The sequence below is a fragment of the Myotis yumanensis genome, unplaced genomic scaffold, assembly GCF_028538775.1.
Source record: "Myotis yumanensis isolate MYYU_CA2020_CCGP unplaced genomic scaffold, mMyoYum1.0.hap1 SCAF_5, whole genome shotgun sequence".
NCBI classification, from domain to species: Eukaryota; Metazoa; Chordata; class Mammalia; order Chiroptera; family Vespertilionidae; genus Myotis; species Myotis yumanensis.
This window is the reverse complement of record NW_027223756.1, coordinates 28778968-28803946: the sequence shown is the minus strand read 5'-3', so window position 1 is coordinate 28803946 and position 24979 is coordinate 28778968. Positions and strand designations below refer to the sequence as shown.

General features: G+C 36.5%; 1 protein-coding gene across 5 annotated transcripts in view; it reads left to right on the top strand.

Annotated features, from left to right (window-relative positions):
• The window catches only part of ANKHD1 (ankyrin repeat and KH domain containing 1), a 127511-nt gene that overhangs the window by 50315 nt on the left and 52217 nt on the right, over window positions 1-24979 (top strand). For 2 of the 5 annotated variants that reach the window (XM_070414815.1, XM_070414816.1), the window contains exons 11-12: window positions 11546-11602; window positions 22750-22837. In XM_070414815.1, coding sequence (XP_070270916.1) covers window positions 11546-11602; window positions 22750-22837 — 145 coding nt within the window. Of the gene's footprint in view, window positions 1-11545; window positions 12542-22749; window positions 22838-24979 lie in introns of those variants that run through there. The other 3 variants (XM_070414817.1, XM_070414818.1, XM_070414819.1) reach the window with 2 other exon arrangements.

The following is a 24979-nucleotide window of genomic DNA, read 5'->3' as shown; positions in this document are numbered from 1 at the left end:
GCCCCACTGTAGTTTTATTGCATTTAATAACAATATTTAAAAATAACTTAGTTTTTTCTTCTCACCCCAGTCCCAATTGACATCCTTACACTTTTTAAACTGCACTGAATTTATTATAAATTTAGTGATATGTTTACAGAATAGAATAACCTGTCAAATCACTTTGAGTGATTTCTTGTTTCTCTAATTTGAGTTTAAAAATAAAGCTGTAATCTTTCTAACATTATTAAAGTATTCTATTATTTTTCTGTTCTTTTAGTATTTTTCAGTTTGGCTTTTCAAAGTTTTAAATTAGATGGCAGATTTATGTGTGTAATATTCCTTACAACTGTGGGAATTGTAAATCATATCCCACTTAAAGGTTTATGCTTCTTGCTGAAATGTGTGCTTTGATTCATTTTTATTTTGTAAGGGTTCTTTAAACTGCTTTCTGGTTTCTCACAAAATTCCCTTATATATTTCATAAAAATGTATGAGACATGTTATAATGAATCAAATTTATTAGTTTTAGTTATTTGGAAAAAACTATGCAAGTATTGTCTTTTAAACTATTTCTAATAACAGACATTCCCAAATAGATACCTGAGATTATTGGAAAATAATTATTGACTAAAGTAAATGTATAGTATAATTATGCCATTTACTACTATTTCTACTAATACTAAATATTATAATAACACTAGCATTCATTATTATTAATTAGGATCTTCCCCATCAGTTAGAATTTCTGAGGTGTACTTACTAATATTTATTTGAGAATTAGAGGCCTGGTGCATGAAATTCGTGCACTCCCTCAACCCGGCCTGCACCCTCTCACAGTCTGGGAGCCCTCGGGGGATGACCAGCTGACGGCTTAGGCCTGCTCCCCACAGTTGGACATCCTTAGCGCTGCCTCGGAGGCAGGAAAGGCTCCTGCCAGCACTGCTGTGCTCGCCAGCCGTGAGCCTGGCTTCTGGATGAATGGCGCTCCCCCTGTGGGAGTGCACTGACCACCAGGGGACAGCTCCTGCTGTCCTAGTGTCTGACCTCTGGTGGTCAGTGCGCATCATAGCTATCGGTCATTCCATCGTTCAGTCGATTTGCATATTATCCTTTTATTATATAGGATTATGACAGAGAGACATGTTAAATAGATCTCAATCTTCTGCCTTCTTTCTATATCTTTTTCCTTTTTTAAAGTTGCTTTGGGACATCTATAAAAATTAAGAATTGTCATATTTCACCACTTGAAATAAAGAAATAGAGTAGGAAAAAAAAGAAATAGGATCGAACATAAAAGCTTAGATGCTATAAAGATATGTAATATTCTTATCCTCCAAATTCTTACCTGAATTCTCTCTTCCATTTTTCTGCAACAAAGTCACTTTCTCAGCCTGTTTGTTGAGAGTTTTTCTGAAAATATTAAATAGGAAAAAGATAAACTGTTAAATGTATTCTAGTGTATAGCGTAATCTTACTGATTTTGATTGATTTGAGTTAGAAATCTATTATGAAATACTGGAGGCCTGGTCACATGCACTGGTGGGGTCCCTCAACCTGGCCTGCGCAATCCAGGACTTCTCGGGATGTCGGATTGACCCCCGCAGGTGCATGAATCCATGTGTTGAGCATCTTCCCCCTGGTGGTCAGTGCACGTCATAGCTACCGGTCGCATGGTCAGGCAGTTGTTCAGTCGCTTAGGCTTTTATATACATAGATTTTCAAATGTTTTATTTGTATAGTCTTCTGGAACTATGTAGTGTTTGTGATTAGAGTTCTTGAGAAGGTTTGCATTAAATAAACAGATAGATTTGAATTTAATGTTTTACATTTAAAATATTAGATTTAAAAATGGCTCAGATAAATACATATCTTAATTAAATACAAAGGTAATACTGTTATTTGAACAATTATTTTTCTATTTCGCAATCTATCTTTGCATTTCATATTTACATGTAATTATAATACCGTTTTTTTATTTTTTCCACTATTTTTGCATAATCTTCATATTATTACATAGTCTATCTTTATAACTCTTTCATAATATTTCATCAAGTTAATGAACCATAACCATTCACTTACTATTGAAGTTTGACTTGCTTTTCATTTCTCACTGTTATAAATTCTGTTAGGTTTAATAACTTTATATGCATAACTTTTTCTTCTTTTCCTCCTTTTCAGTTATTTTATATATTGATTTTAACTTTTAAAAATATATTGCTTATCACATGCTTTTGCACTCTGTGGACAGACATTTCAATTTTAATATTAGTTCTTTTACTAGTTATATTCTTTATAGAAGATGTGGAACGTGTAGGAAAGCATAGTAAGTTGGTATTTAAAACCTATAAATAAACTTTGTAATTTCAGACTTTATTATAAGCCAGAGAGGGGTGAAAAAAACCTAGTCAAATATAAGAAGTGAGTAAAGCAGGCAATCTCAGTTCCTGAGTCCTGAGAAAAATGATTGCTAATTCTTACTAGCTGGACCTAGCAAGGCAGTAGCATCTTTCTTGTCCTTTATTCTTTGATGCTATCTCCTAGTATCTGTTTTGGGCTATAGTAATTTCCTCCAGTGGTTTGCAGATGGAAGACTTTCCACTCCCATTGCATGGAGTGGAGATATAATCCATTTGAGCAGTCCATAGGTATGTTCTTGATATCTAGGTTTGCTAGTTCTTTAAGTTAAATAGATGTTATTTTGGGTTGGCTGGGCATCTTCATTTTGGAGAACTATTTTCATGCTTAGTTTCAAATAAGGATGTACAAGTAAGTAAACCTTTGGAACATAATTTGGACCAACCCTCAAGCCTTAACTAGATTTTAGAGTTCAACTTTTGCCATAATTCAAGGTTTTGATATTATAATTTTTTAAAAGGAGCTTAAAAGCTGTTGTTTTCCATTCTTTAAAATATTCTGCACCAGAATCAGTTAAGATATTAATGTGAATTTTTAAAAACAATGACTAATGGTCTAGAACCGTGGTCAGCAAACTGCGGCTCGCAAGCCACATGCGGCTCTTTGGCCCCTTGAGTGTGGCTCTTCCTAAGCCTTAGGAGGACCCTAATTAAGTTAATAACAATGTACCTACCTATATAGTTTAAGTTTAAAAAATTTGGCTCTCAAAAGAAATTTCAATCGTTGTACTGTTGATATTTGGTTCTGTTGACTAATGAGTTTGCCGACCACTGGTCCAGAACAGTGGTCGGCAAACTGCGGCTCGCAAGCCATATGCGGCTCTTTGGCCCCTTGAGTGTGGCCACGAAGTTTCAATCACACTGTACGTGCGTACCCGCACGTGGTATTTTGTGGAAGAGCCACACTCAAGGGGCCACAGTTTGCCAACCACTGGTCTAGAATGATACTAACTCTAGACCATTCTCAATAACTATTTATTAGACCAGAAGACAGAGTTTTAATATTTCATACTTGTTCTCATCTCTATAGCTTACTTCATTCAGTTCAAGCACTTACAGCTTGATTTCTTTTACACAGTCTTCTAGCCCCGCTTCAGTTTTACTTCTCAATTTCAAGGTGGAGAATTTGCATAGTTAACTATTGAACAGTATAATTTGGATTATAAAACACTACTTTCTTTTTTTTCTTGCTTGCTTTTAATGTTGACCTACTTTATTGTCTGTTTTCCTAGTTTCCATGCCCAACCATTTTATTGTTATAGACATGATCCTTGTCTATGAAACATGACTGCACTGGGTCAGAGTTTCTAAAGACCCTAATGCAGCGGTTCTCAACCTGTGGGTCGCGACCATCGGAAAACACATATAGCATATCAGATATTTACATTACGATTCATAACAGTAGCAAAATTACAGTTATGAAGTAGCAACGAAAATAATTTTATGGTTGGGGTCACCACAACATGAGGAACTGTATTAAAGGGTCGCGGCATTAGGAAGGTTGAGAACCACTGGGAAATATAGATAGTATGTTTAGATGACAACATTGTGTTGGCCAACATGTCAAAGGTTTTTTGATTTGGTGAGTTTTTGTGTTTTTCAAACCATTTGTGAAGATGGTAGAATCTCTCTTTTCATCATGGCATATTAATTTCAGCATTAAAACTTTGATACATTTGTGCTCAACCAGTGTGGCTCTGTGGTTGAGTGTCGACCCATGCACTAAGAGGTCACCTGTTCAATTCCCGATCAGGGCACATGCCCAGGGTTCGGGCTCAATCCCCAGTAGGGGATGTGCAGGAGGCAGCTGATTGATGTTTCTATCTCTTTTCCCTCTCCCTTTCTCTCTCTCTAAAATCAATAAAAATATTTTTTTTTAATTAAGGAAAACTTTGATACATTTATTAAGATAGAAATATTTGTCATCTTTAGAATTTCCTTCACATGTATTTGCCAACAAAGCTGAAGTTGAAATGGGAGAGAGGGTGGTGTATAAATTAGGTAAATAAGTATACTTCCTTGTGTCTAGCTCCTTGGTCTTTTATTACTAGAAGATGTCTACCATAGTATAATTGATCAGTAGATTCTGAACACAAGGAGAATTTCCTATTTAAAAAAAAAACAGCATAGATATTAGAGAAGGTAAATATATGCTAGTTATGTCTTACCAAGAGATTTTGTGACTCAACTCAGCATTATGTAGGCCTGAATTGCTACTCAAAAGTAAATCTTAAAGGAAGAAATGCCTATGAAAGACATCTTCTTATCCTAGATCTGAGTGGAGATCCAGAAAGAACTGATGCCACAGAACATTAGATGAGGCACCAAAATTTTCATCATAGCCATCAAATCACTGATCTATAAGCAAATGTTTGCCTCAATACTCTCATCTGTGAAATGAAATCTATTATTTTCTGGACTATTTCACCATGGTTGTGTAATATATTCTTATTTTGGCTCTGTTGGGTGTCCTTAGGCAAATCTCTTAAATTCTTATAGGCTTCTTTTGTTGTTGTTTTTCCTACCCCTTTTTATGAGGGGTTTGGACTAAATGATCTTTAATGACTTAGCTTAAGAAATCTAATTTCATTATTTCTAAAGAACAAGTTAACCAACTCCGTGTTTAGATAGACTAGATGATATTGAATGCTCTGTTAGCCCAAAAAAATGTGTAAAAGGCTATGAGATCCTCTAAGAAAATGAATTATTAAGATATACATCGTCATGATACTGGTGTAACCGTTATATAAATTATTATATCACTTAAAATCTATGTATATACTTGATGTACTTATGTGACCCCAACCACTATTTTGAGTTATTTATAATTAACAATTAGCCAATTTTGCTTATTTTAACATTTTATAGATTATTTTAATAGATAAAAGTTATTAGTCCTTAAAATGCACAATTAATTTAGTAAGGTTACCCCAATAAAGAATAATCTGGCATTATAATGCTAAATCATTATCTCTTCCACTATGTCTTTTTTAAAATATATTTTTATTGATTTCAGAGAGGAAAGGAGAGGGAGAGGGAGATAGAACATCAATGATGAGAGAAAATCATTGATCGGCTGCCTCTTGCATGCCCCCTACTGGGGATCGAGCCCGCAACCCAGGCATATGCCCTGACCAAGAACCGGGGAACTTTTGGTCCAAGGGACGATGCTCAATCCACTGAGCCACCACAGCTGGGCCACTATAAGTCTTTTTACTATCAATATTTTATCCTATTTAAATATTGTCAAAGAAGTAGGAAGATTTTTCACAACATGGATTTTTGTTTTAAGTAAACTATTTCTTATTCCCTTGTGGAATCCTAAGGTTAGTCAAGAATATTGTCACTCTGGTTATCTTTGGTATTATTCAGTTATAAATTTATTCTTTTTTTTTTTTTTTTTGCAAGTAAAGTTTATTTCAAGTAGCAGAGTAAACTTATGTTACATCATCTTCCTTTCATGTTTTATGTCTTAAAAACTTTTTTAAATTTCCTTTGTTTAGGATTGTTGTTGTTTTTACCAGCTTTGGCTTTCAAGTATACATGAGATCTGAAAAACAAGAAAGATACCATTTTACTTTAAGATGTTTGTCACCTTAAAGATAGGGGTGGAAGCGGGATAGGGTACCCATTGACATGAGATAGAACATAGTTTCTTTTTTTATGCTCATAATGAATCTGCTTTAGATGAAATGGATCAGAGATAAATGGAACCAACTTAAAGAAGTATGGTAGGCATACAGTGTTACTAACTATGGAGTCTTTGCTATATTGAATAATAGTTGGTCCTATGTCAATTAGTTATTGTCCTCATTGTTGTGGCTAAATTTTTGCTTAACAAAACCTTAAAATTATTTGGAAAAATATATGTTTTTAAAATTTTTAAGTAGGTAATACCTTTAAATCATTCAGAATTCACAAAGTATACTAGTAAAAGTGTTTCATGGCTACTCAGTTTCCATCCCTATTGACAATCAGTATTGTTCATTTCTTGAATCCTTCCAGAGATATTTTGTGTATGTATAATGAAAAGTCACATATTTTGAAAGAAACATTCTTATTAAGGTTTAATTCTTCATATAATTTCTTACTGAAATAGAATTTTGGTTTATTATTATTGATTTTCTCTTGCGTTGACAATAGCATTGAAGGACTTACTAAAAATTCAAACACTTTTACACTGAGGAAATTGGGCCCTTTGAATATGTCACAGTGGTCTATCACTGATTTCCTTTCCTAAGCGTAAAGTAAGCTCTCTGACCCTTGTTGCTTTCCTTGGACTGTATTCTGCCAGCCAAATTAACTTGTGGGTGTCATTTTCCTAGAATAATTGAGCTAATGGGAACTTTAGCACCCTCTGGTTCTTACTCCTGGAATTAATTTTCTTAAAATGAGATTTGATATGGACTTCCCTTAAAAGTAAGAAAAAATTTTGAAGGATCACTTTGTTATCTATATTAAATCTTATGAAATATAAATGTGGACCAAGTCCTCTTTCATAAGATTTTTTTTTTTTTTAAGCAGTTATGTTGTGTGTCCTTCTGGACATTTCTATATACCCAAGTATATGTATATTCTGTGTACGTGGGCTCTATGTCTTTTTTTTATAGAATGGATTTTTTATCACATAACGCTTTACTGCAACTTTTTCCTTTTAATATTTTTTTTGTCAGTACCTATGGATTTCTCATTTCTTTTCACAGTTACTTATTTCTTATTTATTCATAAACATCTGGGTTATTAGGTTTAAGTATTACAAATGGTGTGACACTAAATGTTGTTAAGCACATTTACATATCTTTTCTACTTTTGTGAATATATCTATAGACATAAATTTCTAGAAGTGATATTCTAGTTGTCAAAGGGCCCACATCTAAAATTTTGATCGCTGCTGCCAAATTGGTCAAAAGTGCTAAATCAGTCTATACTTCCATTAACAATTGAGACTTCCTGTTTTCTCACATTCTCATTAACATGAATTAGATCTTTTGTTCTTTTTTCCTTGATGGTTTAATTTTCTAAGCTTTGATCTTAGTTCACATATTTGTTTTAACTAAAAAGACTCCCTGGGTTCCAAGTAGCCCTAGGAATTGTTCATTATTTGCTCCCAAAGCTTTGTTGAACTATATAAAACACAGGTATAAAGTTACTTTTTGGAAGAATACTTAGACATCATTTCCAAATGCAAATTTTGAAATATTTTGTTAAATGTTTTAAAATCTTTATTGTTCAGATTATTACAGATGTGTCTCTTCCTGCCCTCCCCCCCCATAGCTTCCCTCCACCCGGTCCCCACCCCACCCCACCCCCTCGCCACCCCACTGTCCACATCCATAGGTACTGCATACATGCATATAAGATCTTTGTCCAATCTCTTCCCGCACCTCCCTCACCTCCCCCCGAGAATTGTCAGTCTGCTCCATTTCCATGCCCCTGATTCTATTACATTCACCAGTTTATTCTGTTCATCGGATTTTTTATTCATTTGATTTTTAGATTCACTTGTTAATAGATCTGTATTTGTTGTCACTTTGTTGTTCATAATATGTTAAATTTACCTTTTTCTTCTTCCTCTTCTTAAACAATACCCTTCAGCATTTCATATAATACTGGTTTGGTGGTGATGAACTCCTTTAGCTTTTTCTTGTCTGTGAAGCTCTTTCTCTGACCTTCAATTCTAAATGATAGCTTTGCTGGGTAGAGTAATCTTGGTTGTAGGTTCTTGGTATTCATCATTTTAAATATTTCCTGCCACTCCCTTCTGGCCTGCATAGTTTCTGTTGAGAAATCAGCTGACAGTCATATGGATACTCCCTTGTAGGTAACTAACTGTTTTTCTCTTGCTGCTTTAAGATTCTCTTTGTCTTTTGCCCTTGGCATTTTAATTATGATGTGTCTTGGTGTGGTCCTCTTTGGATTCCTCTTGTTTGGGGTTCTCTGCGCTTCCTGGACTTGTAGGTCTATTTCTTTCACCAGGTAGGGGAAGTTTTCTGTCACTATTTCTTCAAATAGGTTTTTAATATCTTGCTGTCTCTCTTCTTCTGGCACCCCATAATTCAGATGTTGGTACGCTTGAAGTTGTCCCTGAGGCTCCTTACACTATCTTCATATTTTTGGATTATTTTTTCTGTTTGCTCTTCCAGTTATTTCCTTGTATTTCAAGTATTTGACTTGATTCTTGGGATGCGCTAGTCTACTGTTGAATCTCTGTATATTATTCTTTTTTTAAAAAATACATATTTTATTGATTTTTTTTTTTTTAACAGAGAGGAAGGGAGAGGGGTAGAGAGTTAGAAACATTGACGAGAAACATCGATCAGCTGCCTCCTGCACGCCCCCTACTGGGGATGTGCCCACAACCAAGGTACATGCCCTTGACTGGAATCGAACCTGGGACCCTTCAGTCCGCAGGCCAACGCTCTATCCACTGAGCCAAACCGGTTAAGACATTATTCTTTATTTCAGTCAGTGTATGCTTAATTTCTGACTGGTCCTTTTCCATTTTTTTGGCATTCTCACTAAGATCCTTGAAGTTCTCAATAAGTTCCTCGGAGGTTTCTAGAAGATTCTTGAGTAACCTTATAACTGTGGTTTTTAACTCTATATCCAGTATTTTGCTTTCTTCCATTTCTTTCATTTGTGACATGTTTCTTTGTCTCCACATTTTGGCTGCTTCCCTGTGTTTGTTTCTATGTATTGGGTAGCTGCTAAGTCTCCTTGAGTTGATAGAGTGGCCTTGTATAGTAGGTGTGCTATCGGGCCCAGTGGCTCAGCCTCCCCAATCACCTGAGGTGGACACTCTTGGTGCACCCCTTTGTGGGCTGTGTGCACAGACTTGTTATAGTTGAGCCTTGATTGCTGTTGATATCACTGGGAGGCATTGACCTCCAGGCCAATTGGCTGTGTCCATAATGGAAGAGCTGCTGTGCAGGAGACACCCTTATGGGGCAGGACTTGCTTCAGTGGGGCTTTGGTGCTTACTGAGTCTGCTCCTTGAGTGTGTCACTTATGGATGTGAAGAGTTGTAATCTTGTATGGTCTTGCACTGACCACTGGGTACACTGGCTCTTGGATCTCCAAGGAGGTGCAAAGTCAGCCACTGCCTGGGGCCACCCAGCAGGAGCTACAGAGAGATCTGCAGATTCCTCCTCTTTGTATTGGGTTTGGAAGTGCCCAGACGAGGCCCAGCTGTGAAGCAAGGCAGGCTGGTGCTGGTGTGGTCTTGGGCCTTCTTTTGTTAGCTTTGGGGCTCCCTGACCCAGCTGCAGCTTGTTTGATAGGTTTTAGGCTGAGAAAGGACAGGCCATTCATATGCAAAAGCTGCTTCGCACAGTTTGGGTGGGGTTGTAAATTGGGTAGGATTCTCTCGAATCTCCAGGGCAGAGCAAACAGCAATGGCTGCCAGTCAGCCCTACACCTGGGAGGTCCCAACACAGGAACAATGACCGTTGCAAGCACCTCCGTCTGGAAGAAAACTGCCCCCGCATTCCTGCCCCGATGCCAGACAGTCCAGTTTCTCCCCGTATGTGTCTGGGTCCCCCCAAGTCTTGCCCGGCCCTGGAGCTCAGAGCAAGCAGGAGCTTGTATCTACCTCCCAATTAAAAAAGCGGCACAACCGGGTGCCAGCCCGTGCCACGCTTCCGCACCTCCTACCACTCTCAATGTGCTTTCTTCTTAACCTCTCTAGTTGTAGTACTTCCACTCAGCCAGCTTTCCTGTGGTTCTGGGTGATAGTTGTTATGTATTTTAGTTGTAATTTTGATGTGGTTGTGGGAGGCAGCAAGTACAGGTGTTTACCTATGCTGTCATCTTGGTTCTCTCCTGTTAATTTTTTTAAAGAACATATTTATTTTTAAAAAGTCAAATATTTAGAAAGTATCTATTGACTTCATTCTGAAAGAGGAATGTAATGTATCTTGCACCATAAGGTTTTCAGGAGTTATATTTTATTATTACTTTAGTTGTATAACATTTACATTCTATTTTATGACCCTGTTTCTCTCAGTTGTTTAGGTTGATTCAGTGTTAATTTTACTAGTCTTTCATATGATATAGTTTCTTAATCCCTGAGTGCCTGAACTTGATTTCAGAGAGGAAGGGAGAGGGAGAGAGAGATAAAAACATCAATGATGAAAGAGAATCATTGATCAGCTGCCTCCTGCATGCCTCCCACTGGGGATCAAATCCTGGGGCATGTGCCCTGACCAGGAATCGAACTGTGACCTCCTGGTTCATAGGTCCATGCTCAACGGTTGAGCCACACTGGCCGTGCTCAACTCACTTTTAAATCTCCTCTTGCTGTTATATCATTTTGTTCAGCTATTTAAAGAATTTATGTGCTTTAATTTTTTTTTGAAAGTGTAGGGAAATATTTCACTTTTTTTGTTTCTATTTTTGTAGGAACTTCTTAAGTTCTAGGTTGGATACTTTGTGATTATTATTCATATTTGAATGGGGCTTGCCATTTGTTGAAAACCATATAGGGGTGGGGCAGGGAGAGGAAGCGAGCCTTAACAAATGTAGTTGTTTCACAATTCTTTCTCACCAAATCTCTACTATAAGAGCATGCATCCCCTTAAGGTAAGCACATCTCCCAGGTAGGAGGTAGGAGTGACTTAGAAAAAAAGCCTTCTCTAGGCTCCATTTCTTTTATTTGGAGACTTAGTTAACTCTGGTTAGTGACTGCAAAGCTTATTACTGTTTCCTCAATTATATTCTTGTCTCACCTTCAAGTACTTTCTCTCTGTTAGGAGTCTGTATCTAGAGAAAATACAGATATTCTCTCTCTCAAGTTTTAGTTGAAAAGTATGAGCACTACGTGCATTTAAAAATAACTATGTAGTTATCTTATAATGTTTTCCTTACTTTTTCTCCCAACTTGTGATATCCCCAAATCATTTAATTATTTTCTTTAGTTAGATGTTAAAGATATTGTTCTTGATTCTGTGGCTTTAGTTGTTGGGAGACAAAGGCATGAAAAATCTCTGCTCCTGGATTATGTTCTCTACTGATGAGAATCTTTCTCGTTAAAGAGCCTGAGTTTAATAAAGCCCAGCATCTGAAGTACCAGTCAGTCACAAGGTCTTCATGGCCAAATGTGATTTTCATTTTGGAATAAGATCCGTGAGTTCTTCTTTTTCCTTTCACAGGACAAGCAGGAGGACATGAAGACTATTTTGGAGGGCATAGATCCGGCCAAGCATCAGGTGAGGGTGGCCTTTGATGCTTGTAAGCTACTACATAAAGAATAGATGTTGTAGGTAACCAGAACTCTGGATATCTGAATTCCAACCAAGAAGTTCCAGGACCCTGGTGGGTGACAAAGGAAATCCTCTTCAATTGAAACAGATTATAAAGTTTAAATAAAAAAAAAGATTTACATTACTAGTAATTTGCTTCCTTAGTGTTCTTTTTATATGGTATTCCTAACAAATCTCATAGGTGGAAATAGATTTTCTAATTCAGAGTGTTAGTTCTTTTGTATTCTCCCTATTGGGAGAGTTAAGATACCCCAGAGGAAAAGTCTCAGTTATAAAGTTCTGCATTCAATATTGTTCATCAGAAATCTGAAACTTAGATTTAGAGTACTATATTTGACTTTAAAAATATAATCCTCACCGAAACCGGTTTGGCTCAGTGGATAGAGCGTTGGCCTGCAGACTGAAAGTCCCAGGTTCGATTCCGGTCAAGGGCATGTACCTGGGTTGCGGGCACATCCCCAGTGGGAGATGTGCAGGAGGCAGCTGATTGACGTTTCTCTCTCATCGATGTTTCTAACTCTTTATCTCTCTCCCTTCCTCTCTGTAAAAAAATCAATGAAATATATTTTTTAAAAAATCAATAAAAGATCTTTAAAAAAAATAAATAAATAAAAATAAAAATATAATCCTCAGCCTGGCCAGTGTGGCTTGGTGGTTGAGCGTCAACCTATGAATCAGGAGGTCACAGTTCAATTCCCAGTCTGGGCACATGCTTGGGTTGTGGGCTTGATCCCCCCTGGGGTGTACAGAAGGCAGCCAGTCAATGACTCTCTCTCTCATCATTGATGTTTCTATCTCTCTCTCCCTTTTCCTTCCTCTCTGAAATCAATAAAAATATATTTAAATATATGTATAATCCTCAGATAAACAAAAAATTAGTTATAACATTTACTATATTATTCATGCCCTAATTTATATACATTAAAATTTTTCTTCTTAAAATTGTCTCCTGTTACCTCATTCTGAAATTAATTTTTAAAAAGGTGAATACTTCTTTATAAGCAAACATTCCTTTTCTTTTGAAAAAAAAAAGTGGAATTTGTGCCTAATGGTTTTAAAAATCAAGCAAAGTTAATATCCATTGTAATCCAGAGGGATTTGTGTAAACTCAGGGCAGTGCTTAATTTATAAATTATGAATAAATTATGATTGAGCACAATTAACTTAGGCTATCTAAAATAAAATTTTCAGTATCAAGCCACTCTTAATTATAATGCTTATTAATATCTTCATTAATGGCTTGTTGAATAAGAAGTTGTTATATTCTAATTTGAACAAAGTAAATTAATGTATTTCACAAAATATTATATGAAAATGTGAATTTTTACTCAGTTTGTGTAGTATCTCAGGCTCCAATCTAGAATGTAAAGCTGAGTATTATTTTAGAAAAGGTATTTCTTTCTCCCTTGGATTTGTTAAAGGAAATGTAGTTATAAATCTCTCTCTCTAGCTATAAATCTCAAACTTGGGATACTTTTTAAAAATGAGGTTTGCAACCCCACATTTAGAGGCTCAGATTCAGCGTATTTGAAATGGGAGTTTGCATTTTAACTAATATTCTAGGAGATTCTGATGATAAGTCCTCCATACTCCACACTTTGAGACATTGCTGGAGTCTGTACAGATTATTCTGCATCATTGTAGAGTTCTGTTCTCTTTCCATCTTTGCTTTATAATCAGTCATTCTTCCTTCATTGAAACTGAAGAAGCTTGGTTTTTCTTTGTTACTTGTGATTTTTAGAAACGATGCTAAACAGAAAACCCTAAAACAGTGCCTCTTAATCTCTTCCTTCAAATTCTCCCGAGGGTTATAAATCTCATCCTTAACAGTAGATCACTAAGGTAATGATGAATATACAGTGGTGGGTGGGAAGAACATAACCTGTAGGGGAGAGTATCAGAATCCTCTAGTATATATGTAGTATAAAACAGTCTACCTCCCTTTCCTGTGATTCTAATTCTTCCTCTCTAGACAAAGTTCTCCTCCACCTCCAAGAAAACTCTACCTCTGTGATATAGTTAAAAAATATATATGCATGCCTTGGGTGCCCATGACTATGATTTTAAAGGAAATCAACTTATTTTGAAGAAAATAAACTTAATGTATAATTGAATTTTATAATCTAAAACCAAATGTCACCCCAATAAATTTAAGAAAAACAAATAAATAAAACCAAATAGATAAAAAACTGTACCTTTTTTCTCATAGTGTAGTGTATTTTACATGGATAAGCTTTTAGGGGGCTTATGAGCTCTAATTATCCACTTATCAATATATTTCCATTGTTAGTGATTAGCTAATCTTAATAAACTTTAAATATGACCTCCCACTTTTTTTATTACAATGAAGCATATTTATTTCTAGCTAAGAGCTTTCTAAATATGTAATAGTGAAGCACTAGAACACAACCCAGGGCTGGGACTCAGCATGACCTACCACTTTTTAAATGTTAATTAAGGAATAACATATATACATATTGTTTAATTTTGCTACTCAAAACTGGAAAACTTACCAGTTTTTTCTTAATCTAAAACTATCTGTAAAATACACAAAATTTCTAATGTGTTTTTTTAAGGCCAAGTTGTTTTTTCCTAAGTTATTGTATGTTGAATGCATCTTTTCAGCTATCTCAAAGTTGCTTAAACATAAGTATAAATGACTTCCAGTCATGAAGTCAAGTTCACTTAGCTTTTTGAAACCTCTCTGTTCTCTGTCATTTCAAGCACAGACATATTAAATAAAATATGGGAGAAAAACAAACTAAATTAAAAAATATGTTGCTATACCTAGCAACAAAAATTAAAGAACTCTCTGGACTAGAAATGGATTATGGATCTACAGTTGAAGCCATAGGCCCAAGAAGAATTTAGGCTTAAAAACATGGGCAATGGGACTGGAGTTTTAACTTCTATGGTGACGTAGGGACCCAACGCATCTCACATGGAGCAGGCCAATAGATCTAGTCTATGTGAATAAAGCAATGAACTGGGTGGGACCTTATTGTCTTACCTACCTGTGAATCAAGATGGAAAAAAAAGCTCCAAGCAGCTTCCCACAGTTGTAGTTGGAAATTAGTTTGTTCTTGTTAGAGGGGAGAAGCAAAGAGAGAAGTAACTCAAACCTGGAGAGCACCATTCTTTGATTTAGTGAGCAGAACTAAATAATTCTGTGGGACCAGAAACTTAAGTTACCAATAAAAGATCTGAAATGGACTTAAAGGGCCAGACTGAAGCAACTGCCAAAACTATCTGATTAGAAGGGATAAGCTGCCAAACCGGTTTGGCTCAGTGGATAGAGCGTCAGCCTGCAGACTCAAGGGTCCCAGGTTCGATTCCGGTCAAGGGCATGTACCTTGGTTGCGGGCACGTCCCCAGTGGGGGGCGTGCAGGAAGCAGCTGATCGATCTCTCTCATTGATGTTTCTAACTCTCTATCCGTCTCCCTTCTTCTCTGTAAAAAATCAATAAAATATATTTAAAAAAAAAAAAAGAAGGGATAAGTTTGTGGATGGAAATAAAAAAAAAAAGCAACTCTCATGCAAAATGAGCTTCTTCAAATAAAAAAATTATAAAGCTCAAGTGCAAAATTATGTCCAGAGGTAGTCAAAATGCAAGTACATAAACAAAAAGCAGCAAAATAGGAGACTTTATGCCCAAGGAAACTGAAATAAAAGACTTTAATCTTGAAAATTTAACATGTTTCTTTTAAACGATGCCCAATAGTTTTAAACAGTGTGAGGCAATATAATGATAATTGATAATTAAAAACAGGTAGGTATCAAATAAAGCAATTTAGACTTTGAGGGGGAAATTGGGAAATAAAAACGATATGTAGAATAAACAGTATATTGAATACAGTTGAATAAAGAATTAGTGAATCAGCCGAACCGGTTTGGCTCAGTGGATAGAGCATTGGCCTCTGGACTCAAGGGTCCCGGGTTCGATTCCGGTCAAGGGCATGTACCTTGGTTGCGGGCTCATCCCCACTGGGGGGCGTGCAGGAGGCAGCTGATCGATGTTTCTCTCTCATCGATGTTTCTAGCTCTCTATCCCTCTCCCTTCTTCTCTGTAAAAAATCAATAAAAATATATTTTTTAAAAAAAGAATTAGTGGATCAGATGATAAAACAAGAAATAATACAATATAGCACAAACATGAAGAGAAATTGAGAGTAAAAAGATAGATTGGGGAGTTCCAACATACATCTATTTGAAGTTCCTGAAGGAGAGGTTAGAAATAGAAAGCAGAGACAATGTTTGAAGAAACAATGATGTAGAATTTTCTAGAATTTAAGCCAAATATTAATCCTTGGTTAAAAAATTTATCACTGAACAGAACAAATGAAACTAGAATTTTAAGGATAAAGAAAAAAATCTTAAGCCCTACCCAGTTTGGCTCAGTGGATAGAGCGTCGGCCTGCGAACTGAAAGGTCCCAGGTTCGATTCTGGTCAAGGGCACATGCCCAGGTTGTGGGCTCGATCCCCAGTGGGGGACTTGCAGGAGGCAGCTGATCCGTGGATGTTTCTGTCTCTCTCTCCCTCTTCCTTCCTCTCTGAAATCAATAAAAATATATTTTTAAAAAATCTTAAAAACTACTGGAGGATGCCCAGACCGGTTTGGCTCAGTGGATAGAGCATTGGCCTGTGGACTCAAGGGTCCCAGGCTCAATTCCGGTCAAGGGCATGTACCTTGGTTGCAGGCACATCTCCAGTAGGGAGTGTGCAGGAAGCAGCTGATCCATGTTTCTCATTGATGTTTCTAACTCTCTATTCCTCTCCCTTCCTCTCTGCAAAAAATCAATAAGATATTTTAAAAAAAAAAAGCTACTGGAGGAAAAATACATTACTTATAAAGGAACAATAATCAACATTTTGACAGCAGATTCTCATCAATAATAATTACACCCTGCCACCCACCCTGAGCCCAGGGCTTGCTAGAACCAGCCCCATCCTGCTGAGGTTCCCCAAGTTAGCTGCAGGGTGGATATGCTGCAGCTCAATAGATTGTGGCTCAGAATCTCAAACAGCCTCCACCTTCAGTGTCGCCCAAAAGTGAAGCGTGGCAGACATGACAACGCTGAGCCTTAATAAAGCCATTTTTGCTGTCTAATAACCACAGAAGATACTGGTGGTTAATATTCTCAAAATATCAAGAGAAAATAACAAAATATAGAATTTTGTACTTAACTACCATTCCAGAGGAGGAAAAATAAGCATATTTTCAGGTCTACAAAGAATAAAAGAGTGCCCTGGCTGGTTTGGCTCAGTGGATAGAGAGTCAGCCTGTGGACTCAAGGGTCCCAGGTTCGATTCCGGTCAAGGGCATGTGCCTTGGTTGCGGACACATCCCCAACTGGGGATGTGTAGGAGACAGCTGATTGATGTTTCTCTCTCATTGATGTTTCTAACTCTCTATCCCTCTCCCTTCCTCTCTGTAAAAAAATCAATAAAATATATTTTTAAAAAAAAAAGAATAAAAGAGCTTAACACCTAAGACCCTTGCTAAAAGAACTACTAAAAGATGTGTACATCAATAAGGAGAAAAATTAACTCTGGAGGAAGGCCTGGGATGCAAGAAGCTACGGTAAGCAAATAAATTGGTAAAACTATTATAAAAATTTTAGTATAAATGCTACATTTTTTTATCCTAACTTAAGGATATGTTTATTGATTTGAGAGAGAGAAATATCGATGTGAGAGAGAAGCATCAATCCCATACACACCCCAACTGGGGATCCAATCTACAACCCAGGTGTATGCCCTGACCAGGAATTGAACATACAGCCTTTGGGTGTATGGGATAATGCTACAACCAATAGAGCCACCTGGCTAGGACCTAAATCCTAAAATTTTATGCTTAGGAACAAAATAATACCAAAATTCTGGACAGCAATAACATGAAATTTAGAAGGATGTGTTAGAAGATTAAAAGCCATTCTAGGGCCTTGTGTTGATCAAACACTAAATAACTTTAGAATTTTTTAAAGAAAACATACAGCAGGTAATCAGGACAAATATAAATCTATTGAACTCAATGTCAAAGAGCAGAGACTTTTGAATTAGATTCAAAATAAAAGTCTGTTTTCAAGAAACAAACCTAAAGTAAAATGATAGGGGAAAATTGAAAAAGTGATAGAAAAAGTATGTAAGGCATTATTAATGCCAGACAAAATACAATTTTAGGCCAAAAGCATTTTTAGAGAGAGATAAATGTTCCTCCAATTGATACAACAATCATTAATTAGTAACTAACAATCTACTCTCCAGATAAAATAGAAAATTTGTAGTGATAAAATTTTTTCAGACTTCTATGAAACTGATCAAACATAAAACTGTTGTTAAGAATAGAAAAATCAAGTTTGCACTTATAAATAAATAGGCTATGTGCTCTTTTCCAACATGGAACATGTGTAAAAATTGCCCATGTTTTAGGCCACAAAAAGTCTTTAAAACAAACTCCTTTGCCCTAGCCATTTTGGCCCGTTGGATAGAGCGTCAGCCTGTACCATACATGCTGGCTAGATTCCGGTCAGGGCTCGTGCCTTGGTTTTGACCTTTGGGGGGGCGCGGGGGGGAGCGGGACTCGGGGAGTTGGAGGCAACCAATCGATGTGACTGTCTCACATTGTTGTTTCTCTCTGTCTCTTCCCCTCCCAGTCTCTCTAAAAATCAATGGAAAAAATATCCGCTCGTGAGGATTAATTTTTTAAAAATCACACAAAACTACTTAACCAGATGGACTGCATTCTCTGATCTCTATTGCTTTAAAAGTACAAATCAACAATAAAACATTTTTTTAAAATTCCATACACCTAGGAAATTAAAAATACTTTTACACAATTTGTGGGTTAAAGAGGCAATCATAGTAAAAATTACAAAGTAGAAATTATCACAAAAACTACACATCAGAACTTGGGTGAGAGGAGGATACAACTAACGTGGCCCACAGAAGGAAAATTTTGTATGTGTATATACATGAGAGTAAATTAAGCTAATAATAGAACAACGACAAGAAAGGAAATAAAGATAAAAGCAAAACTTAATAGAGTAAAAAGCAATATCATAAAAATAAAGATAAAAAGGAAAAAATAGTTGTGAAAAGCAATATTAAAAGCTAAGTTTTAAAAACGACTGAAATAGATTAAATAAGCCAGACTTCAAAATGAGGAAAGGCATAGGTAAATCATAAACACTTAAAGGGAGTTAGAACTATTTGGTAAGATAGAGATCTTTAAAATTTGCAAGGCAATCATATGAACAAGCAATAAATTTGAATACTTAGATGAAATTAATACTGTTAAATAAGTTTAAAATGATCAAAATTGACTCAGAATAGGAACCCTTGCATTGGCCATTGTGTCCAAGTGGTTAGAGCGTCAGCTCATGCACCAAAGGGTTGTGGGTTTGGTTCTCGTCAAGGACATGTACCTGGGTTGCATGTCCCGGGAGCGTGGGAGAGGTAAACAATGGATGTATCTCACATCTCTCTCTTCCTCTCCTTCTCTCTCTCACTCCCCCTCTCCCCTCCACTCTCTAAAAATCAATGGAAAAAATATCCTTGGGTGAGGATTAAAAAAAAAAAAAAGAATAGGAACCCTCAATAGAACAATAACCATATTACAAATTAAATCAGTAGTTTTAAATCAGCCATCCAGTGGAGGTAAGAGGCCAAATGTTCAAGGACTACATAATCCCTATATTATTGTAGCTGTTCCCAAGAACAGAAAAACATGTTAAACTGCACAATATGTAAGTTTATAGCCTTAGAAAATAATTTTCTGTGTTTATAAAGGAAAATCATAATGTATATCCTGAAATTTTATTGATCTTGAACAAAGATTGGCTGTACTAATAAACCCAACATTCGTAAGTAATATATACAAATTTGATTCCTATTTTAAAAGGATTTATTGGTCATATATTTTGGTACAAATGATACATGTGGGACATACATTATTAATTTTAGGACATGAAATATTATCAATACATTTTAAAGTTTCAGTATTGTTTTACCAGCCAGTTTCTCAAACATAATTATATTGTTCAAAACCAAAGAAATGGCCCTAGCGGTTTGGCTTAGTGGATAGATTGTCGGCCTGCAGACTGAAAGGTCTGGGGTTTGATTCCCATCAAGGGCATGTACCATGGTTGCAGGTTCCTACCTGGCCCCAGCTGGGTCAGGCCCCATGCAGGAAGCAACCAACTGATGTGAGACACATCGATGTTTCTTTCTGTCTTTCCCTCTCTCTTCCACTCTCTCTAAAAATCAATAGAAAAATATCCTCAGGTGAGGATTAAAAAAAAAACAAAGGAAATTATATTTACAGGGAGTAAAATAAAATAGTTTTCATACTGTTCATTTCAGAAATTTTTGTTAGTATGTTGAATTTTGAAATTTGATTTGATCTTGGGACAAGTACTTTCTGATTTCTTTTATCAGCTATGGTAATTTTTAAGTATATAGAATTAGTTAATTAAAAATTTAAAGCAGGGCAAAATCTTTTGTCTTTGTGATCCAGTAATGTTGATGGATGTCCCTGTCAGGTGTAAGAGATAAGAAAGAAAGAAAAAGGAAAAGTGACTTTATTGCCCACCCATGCTTTAGTAATAATGTAGATAATATAGATAATGACCATCTTACTCTAAGTTTAACTACTACTCTTAATTTCCTGTTAAATTAACTTTTCTTTCTCTTATTTACTTAGAAAATTAAAACTTCAAACCTCAGTACTATGAAAGGGAAGATTTAAGAGGTCAGTTATGCTAAGGTTTCTTCTTGGTAAACAGTATTCAGGCCCTTCATTGTTTTAGATGTTAGGTTTATAATGGTAAACAAAAATGGATGCAATTGCTGTTCTCATGAAGCCTACATTTTAGTGGCAGAGACATGTTAGCCAAATGGTTGCACAAACTAATATATGATTGGAACTTTTGAAGGAGCAGTTCATAGGGCTATAAGTCAAGAAGTTCAGGGAGGTCTTACTTGAGGAAATGATTATTGACTTGATGTGAAGGATGAAAAAGAACTAATGGATAAATATTATAGGGAAAAGAGAACAGCTTGAGCAAAAAGCCCCTGAGGCAAGAGGGAAAATAAGTTGCTAAAGGAGTAATTTATTTCCAGTGTGTTACTAGTTGTGATGTTTCAGAAATAAGTCAGATGAAAAATTGGACAAACAACTTTCTAGTTCATTCTGAGTAAGATTTTCACAGTGTATATTCTGTTTTGTTTGAAGTTGCCAGAATCTTATATTTACCTATATTTGACTTTAGGTTTAAAATACATTCTAAAGCCAAATTGTGTTGGCATTATCTATACCTTAGAGTTAAAGGTTGTTGAGTAATCAATATACAGGGTGGGGTAAAGTAGGTTTACAATCGTCCATATGGAAAATAATACAATAATTAATAAATAATAACACAAGAATAAACTTTGTTTCGCATACTCACAATTGTAAGCCTACTTTTGCCTCACCATATGCATAATAATTAAAACTTAAAGCATAACTGATTTTTATAGTAGGTTGAAAGATTCTACACCATCAAGATTTTTTAAAATCTGCCCTGACCGGTTTGGCTCAGTGGATGGAGCGTTGGCCTGCAGACTGAAGGGTCCCAGGTTCGATTCTGGTCAAGGGCATGTACCTTGGTTGCGGGTACATCCCCAGTACGGGGTGTGCAGGAGGCAGCTGATCGATGTCTCTCTCTCATCGATATTTCTGGCTCTCTATCCCTCTCCCTTCCTCTCTGTAAAAAATCAATAAAATATATTTTTTAAAAAATATATTTTTTAAAATCTATTTTAGAGTGCAGTTCCTATCACCACAGGCCAATGTAATGTTTCCATTGGGTTGACAATCTACTCTTATTTTTCTTTTTTAAAATATATTTGTATTGATTTCAGAGGGGAAGGGAGAGGAAGAGAGAGAGATAGAAACATCAATGATGAGAGAGAATCATTGATCGGCTGCCTCTTGCATGCCCCACACTGGGGATCAAGCCTGCAATCTGGGCATGTGCCCTGACCAGAAATTGAACCCTGATCTGGTTCATGGGTCAACACTCAACCACTGAGCCACGTGGCTGGGCTCTACTCTTATTTTTCATTATTAGTTTGCCTGAGTTGTAGATCAGATAGTTATGTAAGTAGATTAAATTCTATCTTTTTGGCAAAGCAAACAATTTTTTAAATTTACTATGTATTAGGTAGCTAAAGGATTCTCAATTAGAACAGAGCTGAAATAAAGCTTGACTTAATCACTGTTCTTTATCAAGTATTTCTTAGTTACAAAAGAAGACCAGAATAACAGAAATTACTGTTTGCACACAGTGAAAAAGTGGATAGGTAAGAGAACTTTTCATAGCAGTGATGTTATCAGCTACATTTTAATATTTAGATGAGTGAATAAGAGTTCACAGATCTACCAGCAGATAGTGCTACTTACCATACAGGTATAATCCTTGTAGTGTCATTTGATATTAGGATGGTTGGAAGCTGTTTAGTCATGCATTCCTCTTGCTGGCAAACTTCCTAGAATAACAGTCCTTATATTATAAAAGTGTTTCTTTTGCCTTTGATACTCAAATATTTAATTTCTACTCTAAAGAAATATCTGCTCATGGTATATTTTCTGTTTTCTTTTTCCCTTTATTCCTGAAATAACAGTATTTTTCTCCAGGGATTGGTTTCTGTCCTTTGATAGAGTTCTTATTGAATTCTGATATAAGATCAAGATCCTCCTAATCACCTCACAATACTAAGGCTCTTTTATCACAGTTCAGATGAATAGTTTGGAAAATATCTTTTTAATCTTAGGATTAGGAAAATGCAGAGATTTCTCTTTGGGGCTCAAACTAAACATAAGTATTATCTTTAATGGTTATAGTTTGCTATACAAAGCTGAACTTGACCTTAAAAGGTTACCACCTAGTGTGGACTGAAATTAATCCTATATTTTGGAGGAATTGAGGTAGGTTGTATAAGTGACTACATGGAGTAAGTATTAAATCTTCATTATGTCTATGTCATTGATATTAAGTATTTAAAATAGATGCTTAATGAGTTATTGATGGATTATTTTTGTTTCTTTAATAGGAACATGAATCTGAAGGTGGAAGAACACCTTTGATGAAAGCTGCAAGAGCTGGTCATTTGTGCACTGTGCAGTTTCTTATTAGCAAAGGTAAAGAAAGTACAAGTGATCATTTCCAAGAGGCTACAATTTCTGGGGGTAAAAAAATCCTAAACTTGCAATTTATATTAAAGCTACTTTGCCTTTAACATAAGTACTATATTCTAGTCCTGTGTTGCTATATTTTTTTGGTAATCATAGAGTTCGTGAGATACTTACTGGAATCTTTATTAGTTTTGAGTTTGAAGTTTTTGTCAGCCAAATAGCAGGTGGTTACTCCCAAAATTTGGAAAAGCCAAATGTAAATGTCGGTATATTTAGTAGATATTGTTCACCACTTAATGATTATAAGGCCAGTTCTGCTGGAAATACGGGGAGGTAGAAGGGGGGAAGTGTGCTACTGTTGTTTATGGGACAGTTAAATTAATCAAGTATGCAAAGGTATTATTTATTATTATTGTATTTATTTGATTATATTTAAGCAAAGAAGTTCAAATGATGCATGACGAGGTAGTTCAATACTGTTTACTGTAGAAAAGTGAAACACTTCTGAACTCATGTTAGGTTGAACCATATAAAATTGTCATTTTATACATCAAAAAATGGTGTATAATATCAGCAGTTTCATTTGGTTCAGTCTAACTTTGTGTATTATAGTGTTAGAAGTACTTGGGCATCTTATAAAAAACTCTAGGATAGGACGGCAAAATGCAAGGAAGGTCCACTCAGGTGATGCCATATTATTAAAATAAAAATTTTCTATATCTATTCCAATAAAACTCATATTTTGTGCCATTAAGAATGCAGTATAATATTTTATTATTTTAAAGATAAAGTATTTCTTTAATTAGATAAAACAAGGTTTATTTTCTCTATATCACATTTTTGCTACCAAGTAAGGCCTATCTTTTTCTTTTTTTTAATTTTTATTTATTGATTCTAGAGGGAGAGAAAGAAACATCAATTTGTTGTTTCACTTATTTGTACATTCATTGGTTGATTCTTATGTGTCCTGACCAGAGATTAAACCCACAACCTTGGCATACTAGGACAATGCTCTAACCAACTGAGCTACTTGGCTAGGGCTAAGACCTATCTATAATAATAAAAGCATAATATGCTAATTAGACCAGACATCCTTCCAGACAACCTTCCAGACGAAGTTGGGGCTGCGAGGGAAGCCCAGGTCCCTGGTGTCTGCCAGCGGCCAGAGGGAAGCCCAGGTCACGGGTGCCAGAGGGAAGCCGGTGCCCGCAGCTGGAGGAAGGAAGGCCTACTCTTTCATGAATTTCATGCATCGGGCCTCTAGTTTATGTACACTGAGTGGCCAGATTATTATGACCACCTGACGTTTGTAGGCAAATTAGCTATAATTTCATGCTGAAGTTGCTAGAGCAGGGGTCCTAAAACTTTTTATACAGGGGGCCAGTTCACTGTCCCTCAGACCATTGGAGGGCCGGACTATAGTTTAAAAAAAAACTATGAACAAATTCCTATGCACACTGCACATATCTTATTTTGAAGTAAAAAAACAAAACAGGAACAAATACAATATTTGTATTTGCATGTGGCCTGCGGGCCGTAGTTTGAGGACCCCTGTGCTAGAGGGTCAGACCATTATAAATAGGGAAGCAGGTTGTTTACCACGACAGTAGAAGTGATTTTTTTCTGAAGATATGGGTAAACAACGCGATTTAACAGCCTTTGAACGTGGGATACATATATATATATATATATATTTGCCTACAAATGTCAGGTGGTCATAATAATCTGGCCACTCAGTGTATACAAAAAGCCAGTGACAAGAATACAGTAATGACTGGAATGACCAGTTGCTATGACACCAACTGCGGCCAGCAAACCGGTCGATCAGGGGTGGGGCCCCCACCACCCCGATCGGCCCACAGCCCCTCCCCCCAGCCAGCCCCGCTCCCAATGTGCCCCTATTGGCCCACAGCCCCTCCCCCGGCCAGCCCTGCTCCTGATTGCCCCCCCTACCCCAATAGGGGGTGGGGCCTGCATGCCAACTTCCTGCAGCCCCTCCTCCTGCTAGCCCTGCCCCCGATGGGCTCCCACCACACCAATCGGGGGCAGGGCTGGCTAGCCAACCTCCCATGGCTCCTCCCCCCGCCGCTGATCCCCATTCGGTCCCTCCCACCCCAAGTGGGGGCAGGGCCTGCCAGCTAATCCCCC